Raw genomic sequence first — 21824 nt, 5'->3', positions numbered from 1 at the left:
CAGCTTCCACCTCTCCTTGGGTACATTTTCTCCCATGATTAATGACAATTTTTCGTTGTTCGCATTTCCGTCGCGTGTTCTTCGTGTACGTAACATGCTGTACTTTAGCAATGATGCACACGACATTCGCACATACGTCGTGGAAACTTCGCACAAATTTCGCAAGAATAGTTTTCGGCTTCATTGTCAGAAAACATTCGGAGAAAAACTTTTCCGAATGTTGGATTTTGTCTTTCGCGTCCTTCGCAAATCGTTCGCGTGCTCCGTGAAATCCCACCCTAAATAAATACAAACTCTAGAATAATACTATTTGAAGGACATCATATTCCTCTCTTCAAAATGGTTATGATAACAAAGAAATTCAAGGAAGATTGAAGTATTATGTGAGACATGATTACAGGGGTATTATCGCGTCGTATAAATCACAAATGGTGGTGTGACCCATGTCAATGTTTGCACGAGCAAATGCAGCTTTAAATTTCCAGAGAATATTTCCCCTTTCTTCTGATTGCATCCAACGTATCAAAAATGTGTCCATTTGAGGAGACTCTATTCCTTCACAAGGGGACCAGGACTTGGAGTCGAGTTTCTCTCTGCAGCGCTGCGAGTCTCTTTGGACTCACTTCCTGGAGGCGACGGAGTTGAGCTGGTCTCGGATCTTACCCAGGCCGTCCAGCATGGTGTCTAGGGTCTCCTTACTCAGCTCCACGTTCAAAGTGGACAGCCCTGGCATGAGACGCGACTGGGAGGCTGGCTCTTCAATCTAGCAGAAATATCAGGGACAACACGAAGATAACTACATGTATGGCAATGCAACAAGGCCTCATATATTTATCCCGGGTAGCCTCTTCGATCTACAAGCTAATCAAAAACAGCATGAAGATAACAATCATATGATAATATTGTACTGTATACGCCGAATATCTAGTGAGGTTTTTATTTTTTGCGAATTTCGCAAGTCAGATGATATTTGTGAAATTAAAGACATGCGAATATATGGACTCTGATCTCGATGTGAAAGTGACGTACGCTAATATACACTTCTCCATTCAGTACAGGACTCCACTATCGCGAATGTAACCACATGTGAAATCTTCGAAAATTTCCAATTCGGGAAAATTTAGACTCACGAAATATATGGCGTATACAGTAAATGGAATAAGGTCCTATCTATTTATGCACAGTAGCCTCTTAAATCTATAAGCAAATCAGCAATATCACGAACATAACAATGATGATAATGAAAATGTGACAAGGTCTCAATTATCTATCCAAGGTAGCCTCTTTTATCTAGAAGCAAATGTGACCCGCTACAACAAAAGTATCCAAAATTTGTGGGAGGACAATTTTTTGAAAATTGCATGATGTTATTCCCTTACTCTCCCGCTTTAATTTCATATAATTATAACATGACTTATAAAAGTACTCGGTTGCAGAGATATCAATGATGTTGTTAGCCCATGTCTAGCAGTTTAGGAAATCAGCGTTTCGAGAAAACCGCCTTCAAATTTTCCATTCCGATGCTTTAGGATCCTTTAGGATCCTTTTGTTGTGGCAGGTCATAAATTAACAACAGCATGAAGATAACAATCATAATGACAATGTATAGAGTTATTAATCTATCTACCTATATCATTGATTGCTCGGCAAGTTAAGCTGAGTGCCTTGGCACATAAGAGGATAAAGATACACTGCTACATCACAAAATCTGAAATTGACAAGTTATGTCTCATCTCCTCAGAGAGGAAGGACTCTACTGATTTGACCCTTGACCTGGATTGAAAGAAATTGATGGATAGGTGTTTGAACAGAGACACAGAGTAGAGTGCACTCCCATTATAACAAACAAGGTTTTTACAAAATTCTCTTAACAATGAAGTAAAAAGTTAGGTCCCAAAAAATACTGTCTGCATATCTTTACATACTTTAATGTTCAGATATAATGGAATTTTTATAAATTGAAAGAAAAATGCCGGTCCCGAGGATTTCGTTATAGGGCAAATGGGATTGCACTGTACCCATTTGACCCGTGATATGGTCTGAAAGGATTCTATGAATAGGTGTGTGAAGAGAGATACATATTGTATAAATACTAACCTTGAGTTGTAAGATGCAGGTAGGAACGGACATCCGGGCCAGTGTGTCTGAGGAGGTCCGGATATCAACTCTCCAGTCAAACTCAGCCAGCTTGGGAAGGCTCACTGGCACAGGAGACGGAAACAAAGAAAGAAGGAGGAATACAGTACAGGGTAAAGGATGAGAAGAGGTCAGGAGGGGTCGTACAAAAAGGCTACACAGGCTAACTTTAAATGGATGGTGCAGTATTGGTGGAGATGGGAATTGGGCTTTTAACTTTTTGCGAGATACCAAGAAAACACTTATGAAATAGTACAGAGCATACCATTTTAAGAGGAATTCAAAGTTTATTTGATAAAAATCGGGTTTGGAATGACTGAAACATCCAAAAACAAAGTAAAACAAAGCAGTCGTAATAAAAGGTGGGTCCCACACTTCACTTTAGTATTAGAATACAGTAGCTCTGTTTTGCATGTCTCAGCCATTTCAAAACCAATTTTCACCAAATAAAGGTTGAATTCCTCATGCTCTTTCATATTTCATAAGAGGTTTCTCATTATTCCACCAAAAAATGTTAGAAACCTGAAATTAGGTCTCAACCAAAAATTATACAATCCCTTTAAAATGAATGAGCATCCACTGTCCAAGCTATTCCCTGGGGAAAACTTTGCAGAAGTAGAAATCACTTTCAAGTTATTGTGACACTCCTACATTTCACTACATATCTGATATTGGAGTGAGATCAGATGGAGCTGTTTAAGCACAATATATCTGTCATGAATTAGAAAATCAAAAGACATTGCCAATTTGAGAAGAAAAAAGAAACTAATATTTTAAAATAAGTTGCCAGTTTAGGAATCACATAACATTTTAGCAATTATGGGGTATTTTAAATTCTCCAACCAAACAAAGTTGATTACAGATGAACAAAAAAATAAGTCTTGAATGAAAGAGAATATTTTGTTCTACCTTTTCAGTTCAAATGCTCACTTTACTAATTCAAGGTTGAAACTCATTGCAACACTGCACACTGGCACTAGTCCGATGGTCCAGGACCAGTAAAAGTCACCATTGGACCAGTAACTTTTTCAGGAAAGGACCAGTAAAGAAGTGGAAAAACTGGTTACTTACTGGTCCGACAGACAGGTCAGACCAGTAGAAAAAATGGGTTAGTGTGCAGCCTTGCTCATTGTAAGAATTTGATTACTCTACTATTTACAAACTTAATATATTGCATGTGCCACATATTTCGTGGGTATCAATATTCTGAGAAATGGGAGATGTAACACAATTTCCTGAGTGGTTGAATTCACACATCAGAAACCAAAGTGATGAAACGAGAAATGAGCATTAGCCTTTTTCAGCCAAAAAGTTTGTGATTTTCCACCTTGGAGACAATACAACAAATAAGTAAGAGTGCATAGTGCTACATAAGCACCTGCCCGGTTGTCCGGGGTAAGTGAAAATCAAAGTTGGGCATGTGCTTTGGAACACTGAGAAAAATGCTTGCACGAATCGAGCAAGTATAAAGTTTTGAAGCCACCTTTCTTCAACTTTCCTCCCCTAGAAACCTCCAAAGTCAACCATACAGAAACTCACAGATAATGACTGTTTACTTACAAATGAAGTGATGCAACACACTTTCAAATTCCATTTCAGCAACTATTCAACACTTACATAAAGAAGCCCAAATTGAATGCAACACCAACAATCGATCGAACCAAGTTTCTTACTCCAATGTGTTTGAGCGTGTGAAGCAACATGTGCTGTTTATTCAAATAACTGTTTTGTATCAAGCTCTTGACTTGAACGTGATTTTACGTATCATCATCTCCACCAAGGAAGGAGGTTAATGCTTTTGTTGGCATTGGTTTGTCTGGTGCAAAAAGAACTCAAAAAGTTGTGAACAGATTTGGATGAAACTTGCAGGAAAAGTTGATAATGACACAAGGAACAGATGATTAAACTTTGGTAGTGAGCCAGGAATGTCTATGAATTCTGAAGGATTTTTTTTTTTTTTTTTTTTTTGGGGGGGGGGGGGGGGGGGAATATTTTGGCAAATGGGATTAATCAACTTGGCAGTTCATGCTACATGTATTTGAGGCATGCATATACGTACCAAAGTGTGTGCTCTGTTTGAGAAGCCATGCAGTTAGCAGGAAGTTGATGAGGTAAACATTCTTAGCTTTTTTTTTTTTTAAAGCTATCATTGTGAAATTGGGTGATTTTTAGCATGTAAATGTCTGGGTGGATATGACCTCCTTGACAGAGGTCTGCACTCTTGGAGTACTTTTCTAGTTTTCTTATATTTTTAGACTTTCTTTTCAGGCAGGTAAAATTCATGTTTGGGCCAGTGTTCTGCAACAATTTGAAAATCTGCTTGCCTGACCAGGCAAGTGATAAAAAAAGTTATGTAGCACCCTGTAATGGAGGACAAAATTAACTAGTTGTTATTTTCACACATTTCAGTGACTTGCAAATTTTGGAAAATGAATAAAGTGCATATAATGTACATAGTGTACAGTAGACACGTATGCATACATACATACATTCATGTCTAGAATGTTTCCCAGGGAATGGAGTATGCATGTTCAGTTTGTAATGCCATCCAGTAAACCCAAGAAATGATATATTGCCAAGCACTCTTAGCAACATGATATGGCAGAAAAGTGATACGATACATAAACAGTGCTTTTTATGCTTTCGAAGAAACAGAGAGAGAGAGAGAGAGAGAGAGAGAGAGGGAGATCAAGGTAAGCCACTAAATGACAATTCATCACGATTAACTGAAGACAATTGATGATAAAACAACCCTCACTTTCCACACAGGGACATTAATCAATAGGCAAAACGGCAAGATTAATATCATATGTATACAAGGAATGGTATGTTTAGACACCTGCATATTGCATACCTGTATTTTCTATAGATGATTTTCTCCACTTGTCTCTGGAAAAAAAGAGGGGGGGGGGGAAGAGTAGGAGAAAAACAACAACAACAAAAATGTCAATAATTACAAAACAGCATGTGACATAACTATCATACCTATCATACCTATCATAACTATCATAAGTTTTTAACAGCTATGCTTGTTTGTCTTGATTCCAACATTGATATATATGCTTGGAAAATACTCAAGCAGCAGGGAACAGACAAAAAACTACAAAAGCGAGAGGAGACATTTGAATTATGAGCCAGCCTCATCGAGAACAAGTGCAAAAAGTGCAAGTGGCATGTACTGTGAACTTTGTAACCTTGTCTCAGCACATTCTTCCCTGTCTATGCACCATCTGTGTAAAATTTAACTGTAAATTTGTAGCATTGCAATCATCCTTTTTTCCTTCAAGCTGTAAATTCATAATGTGTGTAAAACTTGCTCTTTCTTTCGTGACTTTTATTTGTAATGTGAAGACACTTTCTTATTTCTTCCTCCCATAAATGTGTACTGTGTTGAGAAAATGTTGTGTGTAATCATACCATCCCCTCTAGTAAGAGGCAGAACAATCTATCCCTCAGAGAGGCCGAACAAGGGAGGTCCCGTGTATGAGAGAGTCACAACTCATGCATGTAAAAGATCCTACTTCATGCATTCATCACAAAGAGCAGGGTGCATAAACTTGGGGTAGTGGTCTCACCTCACACTCAACTGGACCTCATGGAAGTCGAGCTAGTGCAGCTAAATATGAGGTATTCAGCCATCTTCTCAGATGGAAAAAAATGAAACACACAAACAAACTCTCCCACCTTCTTTTTGCCAACAATGTACACATGTGTACATAATGCTGACCTGAGACATGCAGTATACTCTTAACTGAGAAATTTCATGAAGGTATCTTTACTTTGAAAATAGCAAATGCCAATAACCAAATACATGTAGCTGCATGTCATGGATTGTGATGTACCAGGGACGTTTTACTCCTTTAAGTGTTCCCCGTTGACTTTTGCTCAAAAATGTACACCCATATTTGCATAAGAAATGTGTGAAATGATGCTGTAATGACATGAGCTCAGTTGGGTAATGACAAAAAAAAAATGTGAAATACATGTATAAGCCAAAAGGGTTTGCTGGAAGTACAAAAGTCTGAGGGCACACCTGATAGTGGTTGCTACATGTATATATATATTTTTTTCAATGATTACCAATACTTGACAAGTCAGGCCACAATAGTATCCACCAATCTTCCCCTCTAGAATGAATCACATGTAGCTTGTTTGAAAATTATGATAGCTAGGGCACTATCGATCATCACATAACATTTTAACTACACATACCCAAACTGAATGGGGTGGGCATTTCAGGAGTGAAAGTCATTATACACATGACCAAAATTTTTTACACTTTTGATTTCAAAATACTTCAGAAATGATAACAACTTATTATCCTGGCGAATCGTATCAGCCAGACAAGCTTCTTGGCAGATCCCTTCAATGTAAATTTTATTGCAACCACAGTAAAAATGGTGGAAGATGAATTTCGAGCCCTTCTGAAAACTATAGCTCCAATACTCACAGCTTGTCACCAAGTATTCTGGATAGAAGCTCCTTCAGGTTCTTGTGGAAATCAGCTGGAAACCAAACAAACCATAAAAAACAAAACAGTACATAAAGGTTTCATAGGTGTGGTTATTTGGAGGGATTCGCTGAAAGCTCACATTACCCTGCATATTTAATCATTAACCATGATAGCAGAGTGGGTGAGAGTTAGTGCAGACATGCCAAACTCATAACACGTCACTGATTTGTATGCTACAGAGGTAATGACATTCTCACATGCATTTTGTTTATCATTCAACAACCCAAAACCTGTCACCTCTAAAGACTATCATTGTTTACAGCTCAGTAAATAAAAGTTTTTCTTTATTACTATGCATACTTCAAACAGGGCATTTTAGTTGAAGTTTTGAATGGAGGTCAGTGAGACAATCATGAAGTAATTACAACCACTGAGGGAAGTGAGCCAAAACCAGTCATGTCAGTATCTGGGCATTTCAAGAACTGTTAAACCCAATGAAGACTAGTCCTGAGTATACTTGGGCAGGTGTCTATGAGAAATGTGCATAATAGCAAAGTCACCTCATCATAATCTGCTGTGTTTGAAAAAAAAAAAGAAGGGGGGGGGGGGTATGTTTATACATTTCTGGTTCCACTTCCGGGTTTCTTCAGCAGACAAGCAAAAAAGAAAGAAAGAAAGAAAGAAAAAAAAGGCCTCTTCTTACCCATGCACGTGCGAGAGAGCGAAGTGACTGAGCCCATAGGCTCTATGAGCGAAGGGGGGGGGGGGGGGTCTGGGAGGGGGTGTCCCACCTCCTAGAACATAGAGATTTAAATTGTATGTGCATACTTGATTATAGGGGGGTTTGAAGGGGGTGCATTTGCACCCCCATGACGCCCATAATCAATGGGCTACGAGTAAAATTTTGATAAATTTTCACAGAATAAAGGAGAAGCCAGTGCAACTCAACTCACAAGATAATTAATGCATCAACCAATGATGCAACTGAGGAATTCGACTTTCGGATTCTGCATTTGCGACTGTCTGCTAGGTTGACAATTGCTACTGGGGCTGACCCTTAGCTGCCTCTAGGGCTCTGCTCAACTTTAATAGCATCATCAGTAAAGACCTACTTAAAATCATGGTACAATGTGCATGTCCCCAAACTTTTACATGCAGCCAATAATATACAAAATAAAGGGACAAAGATTTTTTTCCTTGTAAATTTGGATAGCAATCAGAAGCGGATTCTGAAAGCATTTGTATCTGAACAGGGGAACCAATGGCATGCCATGATTTCAAGTTGATCTTTTATACAATCGACTTCAATTCTTTGTGATACATTTCCCCTAAAATCATCAGGTTACAAGAGGATATATGGGGTTGCAGTCTCCCTAGAATGCAGACACACCAAGTGAGCTGTTCCATTCCAGCCCACTCTGCAACACATCAAAATTGATACTGACCTGGGAAAAGTGCATGGACGGAGGCAGCATCAGAACAGCCAACAAAGAGGGCGTGCTTCACAAGGCTCCTAAGAGAAGACAGTAGCTGGGCAGAAAATGACAGGTAATCTAATCAACACAACTGCAAAGCCATACACGCACAACTTAAAATTTGAACCTCATGACAAACTCTATGTTAAGGGAAAGTGGGTTAATTTTGACATGACACGGATGACTTTCATCTGAAATTTAACTTCAAATTGGGATGATGGGATTTAAACAAACTATTGTGACAAATCAATTTGAAGATCAAATAATAATACTCAGCACAGGTGACATGAATGGAAATGCATGTCGGGATGAAAGATCAGTTTTTGATAATAAAAAAATATATTTTTTTTTTCCCTTCACTGAAAAGCAAAGAACGAGTCTTTTCAGTATCTATTTGAATGCATTTATATACATAATTTTTTTATTAATTTCCCAACTATTTTCTCTAGGTATATGGATAAATAGACCACGGCATTTAATGCTCAGCACTCCTCCCCCCTAAAAAGGTGTACGAGGCAATGGTAAGGCAGTGAATGTTGGTGGTTGGTGGAATCTAGTGGATGAGCACCAAAGATTGAAAGTCTAGTCGTTAACCCGTTGAGGACGAGTCCCGAGTATACTTGGGCAGGTGTCTATGGAAATGCGTGTTGGAGCAAGATCAGCCCGTCCTCAATGGGTTAATTTCCCTCAGCCATGAAGAAGATGTACATGTAGTATACACATAGCAAATGGTTACTAGAGTGAAGGTGCAATATTTCGCTCGAGGCAATTTTAAGATGAAGCGATCTACCTTTTGGTATTCAACAAGAGAAGCCGAGTTGATATTATAATATCATAACAATTGTATTACTAATGAAGTTATTAATGATATAGAGTGCTCCCATTACAATGGACATGGTAATTTAAAGAAAAAAATCATAACAACCGCATAAAAATTCAGGCCCCTACTAAATTACTGACATTGAATTCTATTTCAAAAGTTCCCTTCTGTGATAACAAAATTTTGATATAATATACCAAAAGGAAAACTGCCAGTCGCGAGGACTTTGGTTTTATTGGAGTCGCCTGTAAAAATATAAAACTCTGGTTGGAGATGTGGTACTATCATCATCACTAAGTAATCATCATCACCATCATCATCATCATCACTATTATCATCATCACGGTACAAGAGTTCATTCTGAAAAATACCTTTTCCGCATCATTGGTACCCACTGCCAGACTATCAGCCATCTTCCCCAACACTTCCAGGGGGATGTTGCCGGCGTTGAGGTATAGGAAAGCGTGATCACATGCCCGCTGGACGAACTCCCTGCCTGTTGCCTGGGGGAACAGAGTGAGAGTGTACCATACCCTCTGTCAATGTGAACACATCACCTTGACACTGCTCATCAGCACTTAGTGGTACATAAAGTGTATCAGTATCAATTGTTTGGCAGTAAATGTTACAGTGGTGGCAAAATTGCTGGATGAAATTAAACACTATAGATGTTTTGTTTGCAAGAAGCCACTCCCTCTAAGATGAGCATTAAATGACAAATATGACACAAGAGTGTTTCCAGTTGAGACAAACATCACACAAGGGTAATGCCATAAATAAGGTACCCAACTTGTGACATGCTTATTTTGACAAAATTTCAAAATAAACAAAGTAGCTTTTTGTTGAACATATAAAGATTTAAAAAAAGAGGTCATATACATGTTTCTTCAAAAGAGAATGAAAACAAACATTTTATGAAGCAAGTGAGCACACAGAATAGCAGTGCATGGGGAACTAGAAATGTCGCTAAGGCGACTGGTATGCCTCCGCCATAATGCATGATTCTCCTAATAGGTCTATAGTACATGTGGTCAATGCGTGATTACATTTTCACAAAATTGGCAAAATATTGAAATGACAAGTTTGTCACAAATGTGTTGAATGTTCACCTTCCTTGACCTAGGTTTAATTCCAAGGATGAATAGGAGAGCATGTATTTGGGGATTTAAGGACTTTAACTTGATTTTGACGATTCATAAGTTTATGCATGAGTAATTTTCAAGGTATGGAGAAAAAGTGCAATTTCTGTATTGAAAAGTACATTGTTACCATTTTCATCTGGCCTTTGACCCAAAAATTCATAGGATAATCACCGTCAGGCAGAACATGCATAAGTATTTAAGTAGAAAGTTTCAAGATGACTTGAGCCACTTCCGAGATATGGAGGAAAAAGTTAGTTCAGCACTTTCCCTTGACCTTTGACCTTTGACCTTTGAGGCAAAAAAAAAGAAAGAAAAAAAGAAAGTTTCCAGAGAATCTCTATTAGGTTATACATGCATACACCAAGTGTTAAAAAAAAAAGTCCTGCTGGCATTGCATAAATATGAGGGAAATAGTAAAATCTTGAAGTGTTGCCCTTGACCTTTGACCCCTGACCTTTGACCTATGAACCCTGAATTCTCTAGATAATCACTGCCAGTCAGTACATATGTTCCATGAAGATACCTTGAACAACTTCCAAGGTACACGGAGAAAAAAGAAGTTTCAATATTCTTACTTGACCTTTTGACCTTTGAACTTTGACCTCATGACCCAAAACTTTCACCAGAGAATCTTAATTGGGTAATACATCCATACACTAAGTTTCAAGAAAATATCTTCAGGCATTGCATAGATATGGCGGAAATAGTGAAATTTTACATATTTGACCGTGACCTTCTGACCTTTGACCTTAAAGGACAAGTTCACCTTCATAGACATGTGGGTTGAGTGAATGCAGCAATAATAGTAGAACACATCAGTGAGAGTTTGAGGAAAATCCGACAATCCGTTCAATAGTTATGAATTTTTAAAGTTTCTGCTCAGTCATGGCTGGATGAGAAGACTACTATAGCTTGTGATGTCACATGAGTACAACGGTATAAAGAAAGTATAAAGAAAATTCACCTTATTTTCACTTTTCTTGCATAACAAAAGAACACTCGACTTCTCTCTTTCAGAAGGCAAGGGGAATAATATCATCCTTATATACATCAGTCACAAGTCCAAGAAATTTGCACTTTATTCAAAAAGTAAAATTTTGTGAAATTCTTTTTATTTTCATTATATCGTTGTACACATGTGACATCACACACTGTAGTAGTCTTCTCATCCAGCAGTAATTGCGCAGATACTTAAAAAATTCATAACTTTTGAACGGATTGTCGGATTTTCCTCAAACTTTCACTGATGTGTTCTTCTAATATTGTTCCATTCACTCAATCCACATGTACATGAAGGTGAACTTGTCCTTTAAGCATGTGCTCCCAAAAGTTGATAGGCACAACTTCACCCCTTAAGACCAGGCGTCCACTAGGGCGCGGACAAGACCCGGACAAGACCCGGAATGCAAATTTGGTATTCCGCACTCCTTCGGCAACCTGTCCGCACGTTCCTGAACGTGTCCGCTCACTGTCCTAAACATGTCCGGGCGTTTCCGCACCTTCGGGAGAGAGAAAAATTTCCGCGTCCAAATTTTGATCGAGACCAAAATTTGGACGCGGAAATGAACTTCCTGACACCTTCGGCGACTTGTCCTGACGATGTCCTGAGGATGTCCCGCTTGTCCGGAACCCTTCCGCTCCTTCCGCACACGCTCCGGAAAGAATCCCACGGTGTGGGGAAGCTTCGCGAATGAAAGCGGAAGACACCAGGAATGTTTTAGGACAGCGCGGAGCCGATGCGGATCAATATATGCAAGTGTCCGGAACTGATGCGGAAATTTTGTGATCCAGACACGAAAGTGTCGACACTTTCCGCGAGCGTCATGCAAATGAAACGCAAAAAGAGCAAGAAGGGAGGCGAGGCCCCCATGCAAATATCCCCATCACAGGCACACCTTTCGTCTATAGATGAAGAACAGGTAACTCTAAGGAGTTCCCGGTCCCAGAAGGCAAAGAAGAAGGTAGTACAGACTGTGCCAATAGCAACCTGAAAGAAGTGAAATCAGCCCTCCTAACCTCCTAGTATTATAGTTTCTGTTGATTTGATCTTTTCAGAAATTATTTTTCATCTGAGTGACTTTCACGGTTCCCATTTCTTACTATGGTACATTTTCCTTTATGTTGTTTTCTTATTTTATTTGCAAACAAACTAGGCTGTCCCATGTGACAGCTAGCCCAGCTGAAAAATCACAAAAGTAGGTGGAAATACACTCAGAAAAAAAAGCATAGAATTTTTGGCTAAATGTTAATGTATCATATAAACATGAGCAAGTTGTTAGTCATACGTAAACGCTCTCTAATGATACAATACACTAGAACAAAAGACAAATTCATCACAATGAAAAGCATGAATTCAATTGAAAAAATATACCTGTGGTATCATTACAATGTAATATCTTGAAGCTCAAAATAACAATGACAGCTAAAGATAATGGAGGAAAATGAATTTTCTGTCAAATCAAAATTCAAGTGAAATGAGAGAAAAAGCAATGAATTATGAACTCGAAAAATTGTTTAATTTCTTTCTTTCTTCCTTTCTTTTGCTGAGTGTATATATTCATGTACACTCTAAGCATCACAAATCATTTCAAAAATATTCTTTACCTGAATGATTTTTGTAGTTGTTATTACCTAATGATTTTATGTTCTCTTTTTGTTTTAGTTGCAAATAAACTCGATTGTCCAATTTGACAGCGCAGCTGAACCCCCCCCCCCCCCAAAAAAAAAAAAAGTTAGTTAAAGTTAGTCAAAAATATTTCCCCATTTTTACACTTCATTGACAATAGGCTCGTAAGCTCTCAGCAAGAAAAAAAAAGAAAAAACCTTCTCGGACTTGAATCATTGCAAAATGTTCAAAAGTGATCAAAATAAGAGAGAGTTAGAGATGCACAAGAGTAAAAATGAGAGAAAGAAAAACAAATTTTATGATTAGGGTCAGTTTGGCATGCTCTGCAGAAGTATCAGACAAAACATGTATCTACTTCACGGTGGATAAAGCACAGGATGTATATATATATATATATATATATATATATATATATATATATATATTATAGATATATTTATGTGTATATAATATATATATGTATATATACATATATATATGAAGAGTTTGTTTACAAAAACCGATCAGTCCATTTTTGAAGATTTTGAAGTACGGTCTGTGTAACACCTTTCAAATGATATATTGGTCACTACATATAAAGGTATATTTTTGAAGTTATGGTCAAATGAAGCAAAAATTTTCTTATTATTCTCTTTATTTTTCTTGACCTTTAATCGCAAATATCTCCATTTGACAAATATGGACTTACCGGTTTTTGCAAACAAACTCTTCATATATACATATATATGGTTCAACAAGTTTGCGAATATCAATTATGTGACTGTAGGGAGAGAAAAGATTGTTCTCCCAGATGAGATAAACAAAAAAAATATGAGTCGTCAATCGACATGCAGACAATCCTATTCTTCGACTTTTGCTGGTCACATTTGTAAAATAATATCGACCAATCATATAAATAATATCAGCAGCTACTGCGGAAGCACAACAAGGAGCATCAATGACGGCTAGCAGTCAAATGAGGAAAAATCAAAGTCAGCGCCAAATGTATACCTTTCCGTTTTCCTGGTATTGTCCGCAGTTTGTCCGCATGCCTAACTTATGTTGTCCGGAAGGTATCCTGATTGTCCGCGTTCATTCCTGGTGTAATCCTAGATGTGTCCGCGCTGCCCGGCTACGATTAGCATATTCCGAGGTATTTCGCGCTCTTCCGGAGTGATTCCTAGGAATGTCCGCAGTCAGTCCGCGGACAGTCCGCGGACAGTCCTAGGAATGTCCTAGGACAAGCCGATTCACAAAGTTATTCCGCGTCTGTCGCGGACAGGATGCCGAAATAACAAAATTTGCTTCCGCAACCCTTCCGGGGCTTGTCCGCGCCCAAGTGGACGTCCGCCCTAATACACATACATGCCAAGTTTCATTAGGATACCTCAAAAGGTTTTTTAGTTACGCTGTCCACAAAATTCATTACGGACGGACGGAAGGACAGACGGAAGGACGGACGGACAACCCGAAAACATAATGCCTCCGGCACCACTTCGCTGCGGAGGCATAAAAATATTGTTCCTCATGTATAAGTGGGACACAATGGTGTCTCGTTACACAAGGACCCTTCCATTCTGACATTTCAATACCTGTTTTACCCTAGTTGTTACTTTTATGTTTGTTTCAATACTATCGCTAGTGGTCATTTTGAAATAAAAAATCAACTAAGGTCTAATGTTATGCTATACAAATTACAAAGAATCACACAGACTCGTTTTAGGGTCAGGAAAAAAAAAAAGATTCACCAAGGTTCCTCATGTAAGGGAGACACCAAACATTCACTATGCCTTTTTTTTAATAAAAAATTAAACACTATTCACTTACATTAATATTAATAACAATGCTCAAAATCTTCAAAGACAAAACTGTGAACATTTAGTATGAGACAATGTCAATATGTGACTCGCACCCTCAGATATAATAGGTCTAGGCCTAGACCGTCTATGTATATCTATATATAATATGTATACATATTAATATATATTTATATATAGATTTCTACAACTGCACATTCACATAAGCACAGCACCCACACCATGAATCACGGAGTGTTAAAGTGAAAAGTAAGTTTCGGTAAGTGCTTGAGAACCCGTCTAGCACCCATTTCATTTTTTCTTGCAATATATCGAAAGAGTCCACTAAGAAACTTACCTGGCTGACGCGGTTTGCCGGAATGATGAGTCAGTTTGGAGTATTTTGAGAAAAATAATAATAGTAGGAAAACCGACTTTTATTCCAGAAGGCTCCAGACTAACTCGGTCTCGGGAAAAATTCGACCCTACTTCAGACAATTCACACGCAGTTCATGATCGCCACATTTTACTGGCCACTGCATAATAGTAATACCAAATGAGGCCTAACTGAATGGACAGGAAAGTGCGTGCTAACGTAATCCTGTACAGACAAAACAAAAATGGAAATGACAGCGCGCACTCCTCAGTTGCTGGGACGCGCGGTCTTTGGAGTTTTTGTTGTTGTTTTTGTTGTTGTTTATCAAGCGCCTTTGATTGTTTTAGAGGTGCTTGATAGGCGCACACTAATTTTGCATGCGAGCAAAAGAGGTTTTTGATGCGCGCGTTGTAACAACTCGGACCATTACTGCAAGTAGTCAGAACACGAAGCGCTAGTTTATACAGGCCGCTCCCATAGGACAACACTGTACAATCAGAGGGACAACCATTACAACTCATCCCGCCGTCAAAGCGAAGCCGAGTTATCCCCGAGTCCGAGTTTAGCCTGATCAATCCCCGTTCGGGTAAGTACTGAGACTGAACCTTTTTGGTTAATAATTAATATTTCGCATTTTCGTTGTTACCCATCGAATATCTTGTCATAACATCGTTATCCTGCACATTTCCTAAGCATACGTTCACAATTGGGAGCGAAATTTGACAACTTTTGCAGGCGTACCAGAACTTTGTTTGGACTTTAAGGAATTAGGCCTACCAGAGGAAGGAGGAAGAGCCAAGAGGATCCGGAGAAGATTAGGCCAGGGTCTATTTCTCATTAGGATCTGTCTATCTCTCAAAAGAAAGAAAAAACAGCAAGCAGTAATACAGACCTACATTTCATGTGTAGAACTAGACTAATTATAGACGATCTAGAATGGTCAAGAGTCTAGGAGTAGAGACAAGGTTAAATTTACAGTCTATTTTCCTTTAACGTTACACTAGCAACACATAATTGAACGTGTGGGACTGTACAGAGACTCTGTGGCAAAACTACAGCACGAAACGAAAGCCCTGGGCCTGGACCTTTGAAGTTACCTTCAGAAGGAGATTCAAGTGATCAAATTCAATGTCTGGTAGAGCCATGATTTGACGACAGTATCTTTGCAAACTGATCACGAAGTTTTATAATGGATGTAGATTTCTACATGTTTTCCTTCGCAAGTCCGATGCAGTGGCTGCATACATATAAACCACAGAACTCTTACACATAGAAGAATCACTCGCCACCCGTTTTGTCGCCGTCGCTCGACTCATTGTCACGTGACGTCCGCCATTTTGCTTAGCGGAACTTTTTTGCGTGCAAATCCCAGCAGACGCTATCCACATACAGTGACTGTATGTTGTACCGTGATTTTCTGACGTTCCGAGACCCTGAGCGAGGCATTAAAATGCCATATTTTGCGGCTGTAAACTGCACAAATCACTTGACAAAAGGATTTGGAAACAGGTAAGTTTGACACCAAGCCACGATGAGAATAAGAAGTAAATTAATTCCCCAAGTAACGTTACAATTAGGCGGATCGGTCGTATGTTGGCTTTCTTGTGAGCGCAGTAGCAAAGTTAGTCCCAGACACTGGATTTTGTGTTTGCCGTCGACATATCTGTTTACCACCAACTACTATGCAAAATAAAAAAGATCAAGTAGGCCTAATTAGGCCCTGGGGCTATATTACACTCTGTACGTTGTGTGTTGGGGCAAATAGCTTTTTACATGAAAAAAGTGTAAATTTATGTAAATTTGAGCTTAGGTGTAAACTTTACACGTAGATTTATTCTTGTCTAGCTAGTTAGAGTCACAGTACCAGTGGTGGGCCAGTGTCAGTGTCAGTGACAACACTAGTACAGTCGTTTAGATACTAGATTGTCTAGACTGACTGTGTACTCTAGTATTAAAGTAACCCCGGGACATTGCTTTCGCAATATGCAATATTTGTCATACATGTATTTGCGAGACTTGTCTTGCCTACATATTGTTGCCACGTTAACATTTCGTACTATACCATATAGTATGTTTTCACACTCATAAGGATTTCATTTTGAATTGTGCTTGAAGCGAACAAGTGCAAGTGAAATCTTGGATTATACAGTATTGCCTTTGATATTTTTTTTATATTCTTGCCAGTGTCCATTATTCATGGTTTTATTTTGCTGCCATATTGTATGCTAAGTGATTGTACATGCATTTGCTTTCATGATATACCGGTACAATACATGTAGTTGTCTTATTTGTGACACTTGTTTTGCCTACATGTACATACTTTGAGATACAGTGTAGTATGTTTTCACACCCTTTAGATTTCACTTTGAATTTCGTTTGAAGCAAACGGGTGCGTGTGAAATCTTGCATTATACAGATGTTCATGTATTGCCTTTAGTTGATATTGTTATGCCAAGAATGCATTTGATATTCTTGCCCGACAGTGTTCATTGTTTATGGATTTTATGTTGTTGCTATATTGCATGATAGTTGATTATACAGGCATTTGCTTTCGTGATATACAACATTTGCTGTATGTCTGTGATACTTGTTTTACTTACATGTTGTTACCAAATTATGTTTTCATACTACACAGTGTATGGTATAGTGTTTGTAAAACTCATTACTAAGGATTTAATTTTGAATCATGCTGAGCTAAGTACAAGTGAAAAATCTTACATTTACAAATGTATTGCCTTTAATACTGTTGCCAGGAATGCCTTTGGTGTTCTTTTCAGTGTTCATAATTCGTAGATTTATATTGCCATAGTGCATGCGGATCAACACAATATGTTTTCATACTATACCATAATGCATTTTTACACTCATTAGGATTTTCTTTTTGAATCACGCTTGAAGCTATCAAGGGCAAGTGAAATTGTGCACTATATTGATGTATTGCCTTAGATAATCTTGCCAGACAGTGTTCATTATTCATGAATTTTATGTTGTTGCCCTATTGCATGTCCATTATAGATGTATATGCATTTGATTTTGTGATTACAATAGTTGTCACAAATTTGCGACACTGGTGGTCTTGCCTATCATTTGCATAATATGTTCCTGACGCATGTACTGTACTGCCTGTGATTATAGCCGCCGTATTAGGTATGATAATGGTACGTGTACTTCAAGCAAATGGTATATCACTGTACTGTGGTTGATTCTCAGCAATCAACTTTGACCTTGATAAATGTCAAATAAAGTGTAAAAAATCAGGAAAATTAACTCTGTCCAACTTAACTTTCTGTTTTTTGTGGGAAGACAATCTTGAAAGGAGTTCATGCTTGTAATGTGTGTGTGTGAGTGTGTGAATACATATATATATATATATATACACACATATATATACATATAGATAATTATATATATATATATATATATATATATATATATATATATATATATATATGATTGAGTACCAGGTAGTCTACATGTTGGTGCAGCAATATCATGATATCGAAAGTAAAACAGAAACCAATTTCATGTTGATCACCAACAATTTATTTACAGCACACAAATATTTGAGCGATTCGCTCTTTCTCAAGTGTTGTTGCAAATCGCTCAAAAATTGGTGTGGTGAAATAAATTGTCGGTGATTAGCATGAACTCGATTTGTTTTATTTCATGTATACAGATATATACAGTGTATACATGCCTATAGGCATATTGCTTCCTATACCAATATGTGCAATAGTGGTAACTACATTGTACTACACACTAATGATAATGATAACAGCAGGAATATAGATAATTAAGGTGATGTTGTCTTCCAAATTTCTAATATGTTGAACGAGTGTCAGATGGGGAAGATGTATTACATGATCATATCCACAAATCATTGATTTTTACAACTGGACTGACTGGAAATTTAATTTGACCTGTTTAATGGGAGAAAAATCAAAAGCACGAACACATCTTCTTACAATATCATTGGAGGGGGAAAAATGCAAGACATAGGGTTGAGAGGGGTATCAGAAAAACGGCAGGACACAGACAAGGACAGGCGCGCGTCTTAGATTATTTTATACCAAAGCAGATCACGTCTCCGAAGTCAAATAGATCTATCCGAAAGGGGGAAAAACACCTGTTTCAATACAGACAACTTTCAGGGAAGAGTGTGAAATAAATAACATAAATGAGTACATGAATCTGTGGTCAACGCTGGATTGAGAAGTACCAGTTTGACAGTTTACAAGTTCAAGTAAATATCAAGGGCTATAGCGGCTGTCATACCATGGAGCTACTAACAGTAGCTCCATGGTCATACTGTCCGATCAGTGAGTTGACCGTACCGTACTCGCGAGGAGCTGCGGAGGTACCGCTAAGCAACATGGCGGCGTGTGCACTGAGGCGTCACATCCGTGGTGCGCGGTGGCGACACCGAGCTCAGCGGGTTGTGAATGGGTGTGATTCTTCTATGTGTAAGAGTTCTGTGATATAAACGCGTACGATCGAGCACATCGCTAGCCGCCGTGTGTGTGTCGTGTACCGTGTGTGTACGTACGTACGTGTGATTGTGATGGGGGGGGGGGGGGGGGGGGGGAATTGTTGAACTTGAACCCACATAGAAACGCCCACAGTGGACAGTAAAGGAGGTTCTAGAGATTGGGCAGAATGCATAAAACAAGCAATCGCTAAGCTTGTAAGCAGTATTGCTTCAAGCAAAAGCACAAGCTCGTCAAGCAAAAGTTGTAGCTCAAGCAATTGCTTAAATCCATGCATGACCTTTTGCTTGTGCTTATACCATTTGCTTGTCCCGCACAAGCAATTGCTTGCGTTTTCAACGAGAGGGACGTCACGAACACAAGAACAAAGGCGAGTGTGACAGCATGAATTGTATTTGAAAGGGCATGTGTGCGCGGAAACGAATTTCTTGTAGATTTATACCACTCCTGCACAAGTGTGGTCTTTCTTTTATGAATATGAAAATGATACTTAAAAGCTCATTTCACAGAACTTGGAAAATCGTAAAACAATTGCTAGCAAGAACCAGCAAAAGGTATGCATTCATTTTTAAGCAAATGCTTGGTTTCTATTAAGTAATTGCTTGCAGGCAGCAAGCAATTGCTTGTGCTTGCTAGCAAAAGCTTCTGCTCGCAAGCAATATTATTGCTTGTTTTTATGCATACGGATTGAAGTAAAAGGCTAGCACAAGCAATTGCTAGCGTTTATGCATTCGGCCCCATGAAGTCACAACCGTCTTATTTCCTTTGATAGATGTTCGAAGCCGCCGCTCAAAAATATCAGTTTGAAGCATGACGTGCCAAACAGGATCTGCTGCGCAGATACGAAGACAATTGACTCGTGTCTCATCAGGCGTTTTCACATCAGCCCGATGTTTCGAAATAGCGCGCTATTTTCTGACTTGGGAAATAGGAAACTAAGTATCTCGAGCTTGGATTTTTATCGGGCTGATGTGAAAACGCCTATTGCATAATCACCAGTTAGTCACTTTCAAAGGAAGATAATTTATGTCTTTGTGATGGAAATTACTTTTCGCTATACCATTTCTTATGAAAGGTAGGTGGTACAGACACGAGGATGCGCGAATGGAAATTGAGCAAAAACTGCTGAAATAAAGATGAAAATTACTCGACTGGGTATTCCCGGGCACTAATCTGATATATCTGTCAATAAAGAATTATACTTGAAGATTATTCCATAGGGGCCTATCAACTTGCGGAAATTAAGCGGAAAAGTGATAAAATTAGCTTTCCCTGATGGTTCAGTTTTAAACATTTTCACATGATACAGCTCTGGGGGTGCTTCATCAACGTTTGTCAGCGCTGACAACTTGAATCACCATAGTAACAGTCAGTGACCAGAGCATATCAGCCATTCAAAACCAAGGATTTTGCTGAAATTGTCGGGGCTGTTTACTTTAATAGTGTCGAACTCATTTGCTCTATGACTCGTGAGCTGTATGACTCATGGACCTGTTTTAATGTCGAACTCGTGGGCTGTATGTCTCGTGGATTTCGCTCTCCTGGGATGCCCTACGCAGAGCCCCGCAACACGTTTGAGTGGGATGCGTACGCACACGGTTACCCATGAACACAATCGTACAAACATTGATTTACTAGAAGGGCAGCCCTGCTATATTAGAAGTATGTCTATCAGCTAATGTTTGTCGTTCGTACATTGTGGGCAACGTTTTGGAATGATTAGTGGGCGGTTTCAAAATTCCTGGGCAATGACCAATTTTTAAATTTGTGAGCGATGTATACATTTGTGGCGTTTCTACATTTTAGGTTTAACAGGGATGTTTCACAAAGATATATATATATATATATATATATATATATATATATGAGTATATGAATATAAGAACGACCCAAGTCCATGGAAGACCATTTCGAGTAAACTAAAAAAAAACTTCATATCTTTTTTGTTTGTCCAATAATATTCTATTTAACTGTGATGGGAAGGCAACATTGTATATACAAATTAGAACATATATTATTATGACAACTAACATTAACGTTAATTGTGGAGAGGTCATTTTGTGTGATGGACTTGGGTCGTTCTTTGATTCATATGGACTTGGGTCGTTCTTTGATTCATATACATGATATTCTGCTACAGAGATGAGAGAAGGACGAGAGAGGGCGCTATAATATGAATGTAAGAATGACCCAAGTCCTTCATTCTTACATTCATATAACATTAAATCATTTATTTCAGGCACTTCCGGGGGTAATTAGGATTTATCATTTATACACAAGATGAGTCCATGCATAAGCTACAATTTCCCATGTCAAACTGAATTTGGCCAAAAATTGGACTTGGGTCGTTCTTATATTCATATACTCATATATATATATATATATATATATATATATATATATGATATATATTATATATATATATATATATATATATATGTATATCTATAGTCCTACTTGAACACCAAATAGCAAAACGCTGATACACAAGAAATCAGAGATAATTATACTAGTAGTATACATTAGAAAGTATA

At 38.3% G+C, this 21824-nt stretch overlaps 1 protein-coding gene across 1 annotated transcript; it reads right to left on the bottom strand.

The window, feature by feature from the left end:
* Nucleotides 1-396: 396 nt before the first annotated feature.
* On the bottom strand, nucleotides 397-16038 carry LOC139743171 (COMM domain-containing protein 9-like). The gene is made up of 7 exons (XM_071653678.1): nucleotides 15901-16038; nucleotides 9256-9387; nucleotides 8035-8119; nucleotides 6587-6641; nucleotides 4991-5025; nucleotides 2098-2201; nucleotides 397-763 (listed from the first exon to the last, which is right to left on the bottom strand). Exons 1-7 carry the CDS (start codon nucleotides 15946-15948, stop codon nucleotides 620-622), a joined length of 603 nt encoding a protein of 200 aa, XP_071509779.1. The 5' UTR covers nucleotides 15949-16038; the 3' UTR covers nucleotides 397-619.
* Between the last annotated feature and the right edge of the window lie 5786 nt (nucleotides 16039-21824).

Source organism: Diadema antillarum, unplaced genomic scaffold, assembly GCF_040938485.1.
Source record: "Diadema antillarum isolate AM-2024a unplaced genomic scaffold, OU_Dant_1.0 seq00001055_RagTag, whole genome shotgun sequence".
NCBI classification, from domain to species: domain Eukaryota; kingdom Metazoa; phylum Echinodermata; class Echinoidea; order Diadematoida; family Diadematidae; genus Diadema; species Diadema antillarum.
This window is presented reverse-complemented; position numbering and strand designations above follow the sequence as displayed.

What these genes read in the sequence shown, in the direction of transcription:
- LOC139743171 (XM_071653678.1), bottom strand. Translation starts at nt 15,948, where the DNA reads ATGGCTCTACCAGACATTGAATTTGATCACTTGAATCTCCTTCTGAAG. An exon ending in ATCATCTATAGAAAATACAG is followed by an intron (nt 2,202 to 4,990) that starts GTATGCAATATG and finishes CTCCTGTGCCAG; the next exon opens with TGAGCCTTCCCAAGCTGGCT. An exon ending in CCTGCATCTTACAACTCAAG is followed by an intron (nt 764 to 2,097) that starts GTTAGTATTTAT and finishes TATTTCTGCTAG; the next exon opens with ATTGAAGAGCCAGCCTCCCA.